The 10,855-nt window shown below is 43.5% G+C and overlaps 1 protein-coding gene across 1 annotated transcript in view; it reads left to right on the forward strand.

Moving 5' to 3' along the window:
• LOC107125619 (serine/threonine-protein kinase Nek5-like) overlaps positions 1 to 10,855 on the forward strand; it is a 30,381-nt gene that overhangs the window by 5,998 nt on the left and 13,528 nt on the right. The window contains exons 7-13 of the mRNA XM_015429050.1: positions 426 to 480; positions 3,887 to 4,087; positions 4,488 to 4,554; positions 7,295 to 7,428; positions 8,433 to 8,626; positions 9,060 to 9,126; positions 9,360 to 9,464. Coding sequence (XP_015284536.1) covers positions 426 to 480; positions 3,887 to 4,087; positions 4,488 to 4,554; positions 7,295 to 7,428; positions 8,433 to 8,626; positions 9,060 to 9,126; positions 9,360 to 9,464 — 823 coding nt within the window. The remainder of the gene's footprint in view (positions 1 to 425; positions 481 to 3,886; positions 4,088 to 4,487; positions 4,555 to 7,294; positions 7,429 to 8,432; positions 8,627 to 9,059; positions 9,127 to 9,359; positions 9,465 to 10,855) is intronic.

The following is a 10,855-nucleotide window of genomic DNA, read 5'->3' on the forward strand; positions in this document are numbered from 1 at the left end:
CGATCTCCTTCCCCCACCCCGACTCCGCCGGCGAGGCCTGAGCGCCTTCCAGCCGCCGGCCTGCCAGTTCCCAGAGCATTCTCTGCGCATGTGCAGGGAACGCTCTTTTAATTTTTACTTTTTAGGTAATTTAAATATTTTTTCAACTTTTCATATTTTTCTGCACACCTGGGCATTGCCCCACGTGCGCAGGAAAATCTCCCTGCCCCCCAGGTGCCCCCGATGTGCGGATTTAGATATCTGCACACAGGGGGCGGCTTCGCTATTAGATATATAGGTAGCTTTCATGGTATATGACAAATCCAACATGTTTTTTTTTAAATCAAATATTGTGAATTATGTTACTGAACACAGAGTTGAAGAGGATACTTTGTTGTGTTGCTAGATTCAGTTTTCCCTGATACACTGATTGTTTCCTTTTACAGAGATATATGGTCTCTTGGATGTGTTTTATATGAGCTCTGTACTTTAAAACATCCTGTAAGTATTTGTATAAGTTGATTAGTCATATGTCATTTAACATAATATCGCAATTGGAGGTTGTTCCAGTGTGGCATTTTAGTGATGGCTGTTGAAACCAAATTAGGAAAGAGGGTGGATCTGTGATAGAAGCACCAATTTTTTCAAATGTTAAAAAGCTACCATAAGGAATGGAGGATCAGGGTCATTGCTTGGAGAGATGGGGAGCTTAGCCTTTTATTCACATGCTGTTTTCTATGTTTGATTCCTCCCTGATGACATTTGCTCGGGAACAGGAAACTTATAGGACCCTTAGATTGGTGGGAAGTGCCATCAAGCCGCAGCCGATGTATGTCAACCCCATAGGGGTTTCAAGGCAACAGATGAGCAAAGGTGGTTAGCCATTGCCTTCCTCTTGTATAGCAACCCAGGTCTTCCTTGGTGGTCTCCCATCCAAGTAGTAACCAGGGCTGACCCTGCTTAGTTTCTGAGACCTGACAAGATCAAGCTAGCCTGGGCCTTCCAGGTCTGAGCACCTATATATTACCCAGATTTTTCCCCATTGGCCTCTGTGGGTTAATTTAAATCAGGGAAATGGTGAATGTGAAGGACAGGGTTGATATCCCATCCCCCATTGCTGTGTTCCGGATCCAGGTTGGGGTTTTCCAGCAGTTGCTTTTAATATTTGGAAACGAGTGGGAGATCTGATTGCATATTTACCTTTTCATCTATTTGAAATCATTAATGAAAGAGGCAACATAGGTGCTACATTGTATGCCATCTAGGAAGCCAGGCTTTGTAGATTTGGCACAGGATGTAATTTCCAGATGTAATATGGGAAGAGGTGCTCAGTGAATTTCCTAAGCCAGCATTGTAGGCTATACAATCAAAAATAACTTAGCACAGGTGGTGCATAATTGGTCTGTTCACAAAACCATGGTGTCTAAAAAGAGTAAGAGTGTAGAATTATCTCCATTATTTCCACCTAACTTTATGCGTGTAGCGATGATTCTCGCCCGTGTTAAGGTATATTTATACTGAGCTTTTTTCCTATGACATGTCTTCAGAGAGTGGTTCCCTGAACACTTGCACTAAGTTCTCTCAATGTAAGTGTCTTGAATCCTGACAAAAATTACTGCCGGCAGGAGGATGTCCATCAATGGAGTGTGACCTTCTCACTTTCCCCTCTCCTGCTGTGCAGCCGTATTGCACCCCCTGCTCTTGAGGGATAGGGGCTCCCAGGAAGGGCATGAGGGGAGATTTGGAGGCTTGCTCTAGGAGGGCGAAATTGGCAAATATTGCCTGCCCATCAGTGGAAATGTTTGGCGGGACCAACCCTTTGTCTGCTAACTGGCATCCATCCGGTTTTGCCCTGCACGCCTGTTGAAATCAGAAGGATTAAAACAAGTAGTGGAATGTGTAAAATCCTACAGGTACCTAAAGGCTTTTTGGTAACATACGTATGCCATCGAAAGGCAGGTCCTTTGGAGATGACACATGGTCGAGTGTCACAAACTAAATATGATGAGTCTAGAATACCCAGTAAGATGCAATCCATTATTCAACAGGAACTGAAGCAAGGCACATAAGGCATGATTCATCACAGCTTGTAGAGATTTAATATTTATTTATTTAATTCAATTTATACCCCGCCCTCCCCGCAATGCGGGCTCAGGGCAGCTTACAGGTGGCAACGCCAATATAAAACAAATTTAAAAACATTTATAAATCCCACAATACAAAAATATTCTTAACAATTATTTGACTAGAGTGCTCTAGATGTTCAACATAAGATCAGATGGCATTTTTTATAACTGTTCAGCCTCATATGCTCCAGGGACTGATGTTCACCTCATCCAGGGCCAGGTAAAGATGGAATAGCAGTGATGTTAGTGGCGGCTCCTACTCATACGCCTGGTGGAAGAGCTCCGTCTTACAGGCCCTGCGGAACTGCATAAGGTCCTGCAGGGCCCGGATCTCCTCTGGGAGCTCATTCCACCAGGTAGGAGCCGCCACCGAGAAAGCCCTGGCCCTGGTAGCGGCCAGCCTGGCCTCTTTGGGACCTGGCATTGCCAGGAGGTGTTGGGTCCCAGACCGAAGCGCTCGAGGGGGAACATAGGAGGAAAGGCGGTCCCTTAGGTAAGCTGGACCCAGACCATGTAGGGCTTTAAAGTTAAGAACCAGCACTTTGAAGTGAATCCGGTACGCTATTGGCAGCCAGTGCAGCGCTTTCAGCACGGGCTGGACGTGGTCCCTTCTAGGAAGATCCGTCAACAGCCTGGCCGCAGCATTCTGCACTAGCTGCAGCTTCCGGATTTGCGACAAAGGCAGCCCCATGTAGATCGCGTTGCAGTAGTCTAGCCTTGAGGTGACCGTCGCATGGATCACTGTGGCCAAGTCACCGCGGTCGAGGAAGGGGACAAACTGCCGCACCAGCCGCAGATGGTAAAAGGCTGACTTGGCATGATGTTAAAAAATATGAATTTGCTTTCTGTGGAGGAATTTTAACCTTAATAAATTAAGTGGATTTTCCTTAAGGTGCTGTACTGAAGAAATTGCAAATTATGTACTTTGAAAATGGCGCACGTTGTGCAAGTTGCTTACTTTTTCAGTGCAGTACTTCAGTTTGTTGCAAAATTCAGATCACTTAGGGAACAGTTGTTGATAGTAGAAGGCAAGGGAAGACATGGGCAGAAGGTGGGAGTAGCAGAAAGACTGTGGGGGGGCTGGGGATTGAGAAATCATAGCCTTTAATTGCTGGAATCCCTGAGTCTTTAGTGGATGCTGTCGACATGTTTTCAGATCTTTTCTACAGCATCCCACCAGTTGGATGCTAGATTTTTTTAAAGAATAAAACCTGATATTCCCCAGTAGCAGATTTGTTATGTACGCGGACCGCCACCAGGGGTCTGCAGCTACAGTCAGGAGCTTAGCTCCTCTAAACAATAGGAACCTAGAATCCTAGTTCCCCCAGCATTAACCAATAGCTACTTTGGCGGGAAATTCAAACCCTCCAACGGGAGTGTGGGTATGCTGGTTGGGTGTGTATATAGTTGGCCTTGCAGGGCCGTTTTTCCAGTTCCAGGGTTAAGTAGAATAAACGTGTACAAACGCATGTCGTTGTCCGAGTCCTCCATGCGGCGAACCCAGTACTTTTCAAGATTGTTCGCCTTTTTCCAACTGGTTGGTATACAAGCAGGGATAGGCATTCATATCACCCCCAACCTAGTCTTTAGCCTTTCCGGATGAAAGGAGAGGACATCACAGAGGAGGGGTAATAAACCTAGCCTGAAGAGAAGAGCCACGACTCCTTTCTCCTAGTTCATCTTTGGATGTCTGCTAGCCCGTTTAAGCGTTTTGTGTTTGTGTTAGCACAGGGCCGCAACATGTGGCAGTTTACTATTTATGGAATGTATTTTAATGTCAGTTTGAAGGTGTAAATATTCACCAACTCGTGCTGAGGATCTGCAGAGGCCATTTCGTGCCGGTATCTACAAAGTATTCGTATGACTTGAGAATTTTAATATCCCAGTTGTTTAAAACAGCTCCAAGAAATCGCCCTTCTATCAACTCCATATTGAAAAAGCCCTTCTTGGAGAAGCGAATAAAGAAACATTTATCTCCAGAGGTGAGTGTGTCTTATGTGAATTCAGGGAAGCTCAACCCAGTAAAAGAATATAAACTATCTCTTCTTTCCTTGGTTGTTAACCATATCCCTTGTCCTCTTTTTTTTTCTGTCTTGGTGGGGAGGTGCATCTTGTTTCTTTTATCCTCTGTGCATGTTGTGTGATGTCTAGGAAGGTTTTCATCAAAGAAAAGAGTTGTCCTGTGAGCAATGCTGCTTTCCATATAGAGAAATAAAAACAAGGCTTTTGTGTGTCCCACACCTTGGGCTGCCAGATTGAGCTTGCCGTTTGGACAGCTTGCTGAATGGGACATACTTTGGATCAACATACATACATACAGCACAAAGATACATAGGTGTGTGTGTGTATGCATGTATACACGTGTCTGTTATTTGCTTCTAGCTAATCGAAGAAGAATTCAGCCACACTGTTATTCACAGAAAAAGACCGCTAGCTTCAGTGTCATCTGGTAAGTTGTGATCCCCAAAGGTTTTTATAGAGTACTGTAATGGGTATGTGCATAAAAGAACCAGAGATGCTCTTTAGTAAGCAGGCAACCAGTTGTTAGTCCTTAAGGAGAAGTGCAGCATCAAGGCCAGCCTTCAGCAGTGCGCTTAAGCATGTGTGCCTTGTTGAACAGGGCTGGCACTTGAGATTCCAAGATTTGGCCTCTATTTGCAAGTGCAGTAGGAGAGAAGTAGGATCAGGAGCGCTAGGCCTTAAGGAGAAGCTTGATGGCAAGGCTAGCTTGTCCAAATTTTCTCCAGTACACTGAAATCGTCATGTGTGTGCTGTTCACAAGATGACACTGGGCTAAAAGCAGGTGTCTTGTTATGTTACCTAAAAGAGCACGAACATGGATTACAGTGTGTATTTTATGTTTGTGAGTGTCGTCAAGTTGCAACCCACTTATGGCAACCCCAGCAAGGGGCTTTCAAGGCAAGTGAGCAAGTGAGAAGCAGAGGTGGTTTGTCATTGCCTTCCTCTACACCAGGGGTGGCCACACTGTGGCTTGGGAGCCGCATGCGGCTCTTTCACACATATTGTGCGGCTCCCGGCAGGGTGGCTGGGGAAACTAAATATCATTGGACAAATAAATATCATTATCATTATCTGCTTTTACCACTTTTGTCATTATTTTGGCACTCTCATTTAATGTTAATAAAAAGCAAGTTTGCATATTTTCTAATAAAACCTGTGTAATATTTGTTCATGTCTTGCGGCTCTTAACATCTGACGTTTATTCAATGTGACTCTTACGTCAAGCAAGTTTGGCCACCCCTGCTCTACAGTCTTCCTTTGTGGTCTCCCATCCAAGTACCAATCCTGCATAGCTTCCAAGACTTGATGAGGTCAAACTATGCCATGCTGCCTTCCCTCCCATGTCTTTTATAAGCAAGCCAAAACAAAGTACAAGAAGATATATCAAAAGTAGGGCTGTTCCCTTGGGGAACTAACAGGTAGATTTCTAGGGACTCCTTTTTCAGAATGACTTTGCAATTGTAATTCAGGCGATTTGGACACAATTTGGCACTTTTTTATTGATTGTAAGAAATATAATATGGCTTGTGACAGATGGATTTCAGTGTACATTCAAAAATGGAACCCTCCTTCTAATCAGGAACTTGTAGCTAATCTCTTAGCTGATACTGATTCAAATGTGATGCTGGTAGTGGCAACGTTTTTATCTGTAACCTTGGGTGGAATTAAATGAATTGACTCTGCCCTTTTTAGGTAATTAATGTATATTCGGTAAACTAAACTACATAATTCTGTGAAACTGTAAATTATAACGTATGATGTACTCCACTGCATGTACTATATTTTGTATATCTACTTATGACCTATTGGTCTATGAGCAATAAAAGGATTGAACCAAAAAAAAGTAGGGGTGTATTGCAAAATGCAAATTGAAAACACAGCCTGAACCCACAATATGAAAACAAAATGTGACAAGCATACAATTATAAACAATATATAATGCACCCATAATAAGTGTATGAATACAGAGGAAAATGGAAAGTTTAAATATATTATACATCAAAAAGCAGCTAAAACAGATGGCTCCTTCTTGATGTACTATATATTTAAACATTTATACTGTCCATTTTCTCTGTATTTATACACTTATAGGTACATTGAATATTGTTTATAATTGTAAGCTGGTATTTTTTCATATTGTGGGTTCAAGCAGTGTTTTCAGCCTGCAGTTTACAGTATGACCCTACTTTTTCTATACCTCCTTGTACTTCTGTACTGTTTTTGCATTCCTTCAGGGTGTTCTTTTTTTGTTTTCTCTGGTGTCTTTTCTTAGGCATGCTAGCGCAACACTGAGACTAGCCCAATCTCATCAGATCTCAGAGGCTAAACAGATCAGCCCTGGTTAGTACTTGTTTGGGAGACCACCAAGGAAGTTCAGGGTTGCTATGCAAACCATCTCTGAACGTCTCCTGCCTTGAAAACCCTATGGGGGTCACCATAAGTTTGGCTGTGACTTGACAACGAAAATACAAAGCTCAACACCTATCATTATGACTGGCAAAACGATGGCATCTGTATTGCCTGCACATTGGTCAGGGTTACTCGAAAAGGTCACTCATTGGTCACAAGTTACAGAGCCATATTGCACGCATGCAAATTATTTATTTACTGCATTTTTATTCTGCCTCCTGTCCTCCAAGGAGTTCAGGGTGGTGTGCATTGGCCTTTTCTCCTCCATTTAATCCTCACAAGAACCCTGTGAGATAGGTTAGGCTGAGGGAGTGTGACAAGCCCAAGGTCACTCAGCAAGCTTCCATGGCAGAGAGAGAGGGTAGGAACCTTTATCCTATTAAGAAGAAGAAGGAGGAGGAGATTGGATTTATACCCCGCCCTTCACTACCCAAAGGAGTCTCAGAGCGGCTTAAAAACTCCTTTCCCCTTCCCCTCCCCATAACAGACACCCTGTGAGGTAGGTGGGGCTGAGAGAGCTCTTGTCAGAAACTGCTCTTTTTCAAGAACAGCTCCTTATCAGAACTACGGCTTGCCCAGGGTCATCCAGCAGGTGCAAGTGGAGGAGTGGGGAATCAAACCCAGTTCTCCCAGATTAGAGTCCGCGCACTTAACCACTAGACCAAACTGGCCCATTCAGTCTACATCTTTTGTATCATAGCTATATAATGCACTTTAGGCATGATTATTAAAATGTTTTACTTGTATTCTTAAATCAGCACCTAAAGCTCAGAAATTAAAAATCCATGGTCGTCATCCTCTGAGACCCAAGATGGAGGTGCATGCTGGAAAACAAAAATTATTAGGTAAAAACGAATGCAAATCTTCAAGACTGCAGGACCCTGTTGTCCAGGTAACAGAAAATTCTCTGTGGATCCTTTTGTGTTGTTTGTTTTTGCCTCACAGCAGTAAGTGAGAATAATGATGTTTGCCTGAGGAGGATAATAAGGCTTATAGTCAAAATTTACTTACTTATGTGACTGTGAATTCTAGAGGGCTGGTTCAGAATACAGCACCTTGATTACTGTCAGCAGCTAGCCATTGGGAACCTATCTTACCCATTTTGAAACAGCTACACCGGCTGCCAGTTTATTTCAGAGTTCAATTCAAGGTGCTGTTCATGACCTTTAAGGCCCTTGATGGCCTAAGACCCATGTATTTAAAGGAACATCTCCTCCTATAGATCTAAAGGACCGTTTCCTCTCATATATCCCCATGTGTCAACTGAGGTCCTCAGGCTGTCACCTATTGGTGGCTGCCACACTTATGGTAGCTACCTGGCATCAGCCAGAGCCTGTGCCTTCTCCACTGTGGCCCCAACTCTGTAGAATGGGCTCCCTGAGGAGGTGAGGGGGGGGCACCCACCTTTAGAAATTCTTAAGGGACACCGCAAGGCCATTTTATTTGCCAGGGCTTTTAATGGAATATAAACTGCAGGTATCTTTTGGGCTGAGGGGTTCATTTGGGGTTTCAGTTGGCTTTAAACTGTTATTGTTTTTAGTTATGATTTGTAAGGAGCTGTGAGCCAGAAGGAGAAGTGAAATACACATATTTTGATAACATTAAATTAATAAATAAAGGTGAAATGTCTATTATTCTCCTACATAGAAGCCAGGCTGATAACTCTCTGGACGAGTGGAACAGGATAGGGAATGTTTCTAAGAAGTTGTTGAGTTGGTTGCGTAGGCTTTTGTCAGGCCATGGCAGTTGATAATATTACTTAAAAAGTAGGGAAGAAATGCTGAAAATCACCCGAACATTTTATCAGTAGAGATTAGAGCTAGGTGTACCCTTTTGTTCACGGACATTTCAGATTTGTTTGCTGTAATAACTTTTTCATTTGTGATACGTTTTCAGCACAGGAATCCTAAGTTTAAGTTGTGTGGGAAGCCAGAGTTTGTCAGAATGTGTGGGCCCTACGACCACTATTATGAAAAACTTGACAAGTTGCGGGAGAGGGCCTCTGGGGAAGGCGACTGTCATATTAGCCAAAGAATGGAAGATTATTTTAAGCAGAAAGGACAAGAACCACCATCACCACCGCCTCATTGGTAATAATTTCTTTTCTTGAATGTTTATATCACTGTTATAATACAGTAATTTCTAGCTGTATAAAAATCTATAAGATTGTATTAGTTTATTCCAACTCCTTGGTCTAATTCTGTAGCCAGCCTAAGCCTATCGATTTTGACCTGTTAACGTTCAAAGCTGACATCCCGAAATGAAACTTATTAACAGCAATTTTATTTACAATGTGCCCTTTGAAATATGTTGCAGTAGGCAGCTAATACCATTTTCAGTTAGAGGCACTCTGGAACTATTAGGCCATTCACGACTCAAAACAGAGAAGCCAAGTGGAAAATAATACTTGATATTGAATGTTTTAATGCAGCACAACGCTTATGGGAAATCAGCAAAATAAACATAAAATGCCATGTCCATCTCCGCTTCAGTTTCTCAATCAATGTTTCTGCTTTCTCTTAGGCCTGCAGACTACCTTCAAAGACGATTCAATGCCCAGCAATACAAGATAAAAGTAGAGAAGCAACTTGTAAGGCAATACTGATTCATAAAATGAATTCATAAATTGGAATTGATAAATTAGTAAAAATTCTGTTATTAATTGGTGCAGGAATCCCAATGGAATGCTTTTAGAAATGTGTGGCAAAACCACCGTGAACATATACATTTTAATTTCAGTGTTCAATGGAGGTGGTTGGGTGGTTTCAATAAAGGAAAGAAAATCTATTTCATATGTTACTGCTATATTGTCCAAATTAATAGGGGCTGCGGCCATCGTCTGCTGATCCCCGCTATCATGAGATGCAGAATCAGGAGATGAAGGAAGAGAAACTTAGAGTCCCCCCAAAAAATGAAATGAAAGAACAGGTAAGAAAGAGGAATTGCATTGCTCTTGATAACTTGTCCCAAACAATACTAGCACACTGCTTGGATATGGTTTGAGGAAAACGTAAAATCTCTTTAAACTGCCTCATTTATCAGGGATGTAAACCAGCTACCAGCAGTGCAGTCCCAAGCAGAGATACATCCTTCTAAATCTGTGGGCACTGCAAGCTTGCTAGGGTAATATCCAAATATATTATGTAACTAGGAATAAGGCTCGTTGTGGAAATAAATACAACGAGCTCTAGAAAGAGGCTCTGAGAAGAGTGCCAAGGCCTTGGGCACTCAGCATCAATGTGCTGTGGCGACCTCAGCAGGGTATAATGACACAGAGTCCACCATTTTCTCCAGAGGAACTGATCTCTGCTACCTAAAGAGCAGTTCTAATTTTGAGTGATCTCAAGCCCTCACCTGGAGATTGGCAACAATTGTTACCCAGGAGGAAATGGCTGGTCTGGAGGGTAGAGTCTATGGCATTGTACCTGTCTAAGGCCCCACCCCTCCTCAAACCTCACCCTCTCCATGCTCCATCCCTCAAATCTCCATGAATTTTCCAACCTGGAGTTGGCAACTCTATCTCCTTCCCAGCCAAGCATCAACCTGCCATTATCTGCCCCTCTGATTTCAGCCTTGCATCTCCTCCCCCCTCCCTCCTGGAGATCAGTTGTAGTTGATTTCCACCCCACTCTTGAGATTGGGAACAGTGGTCTCCCAGAAGGGAATGGCTGGTGGGGAGGGTGGAGTCTATGGCATTGTACCAGTCTGAGGTCCCACCCCTCCTCAAAACACACCCTCTCCAGGTTCCATCCCTCAAATCTCCAGGAATTTCCCACCTGGAGTTGGCAATCCTATCTCCTTCCCAGCCAATCATCAACTGACCTTTATTTCCCCCTCTCTCTTCAACTTTCCATTTCCCCACACACACATCCCTGCAGCCTCTCCCGTGTTCTGAAGCCCTGACTGCCAGAGTCCACCATTTTCCGTGCTCTGAAGCCCTGACTGCCACAGAGTCCACCATTTTCTCCAGGGGAACTGATCTCTGCCATCTGGAGAGCAGTTGTAATTCTGAGTGATCTCCAGCCCTCACCTGGAGATTGGCAACAGTTGTTTCTCAGGAGGAAAAGTAGTCTCTCTCTGCAATGGGGGACACCAAAGCAGCTTACATCATTCTCCTCTCCCCCTTGCACAACTTGCACAACAACCCTGTGAGGTAGATTAGGCTGAAAGTATGTGACTGGTCCAAAATCACCCACTCAGCTTCTACAGCAAGAACCTGGATCTAGCAGTCCCTGCTTTGAAGCACTGACTGCTACGCCTAGGGCAGTCAACCTCCAGGTGGAGTCTGAAGATCACCAGGTATCACAACTGGACTCTGG

Source organism: Gekko japonicus, unplaced genomic scaffold (assembly GCF_001447785.1).
Source record: "Gekko japonicus isolate JY-2015 unplaced genomic scaffold, Gekko_japonicus_V1.1 scaffold1705, whole genome shotgun sequence".
Lineage (NCBI taxonomy): Eukaryota > Metazoa > Chordata > Lepidosauria > Squamata > Gekkonidae > Gekko > Gekko japonicus.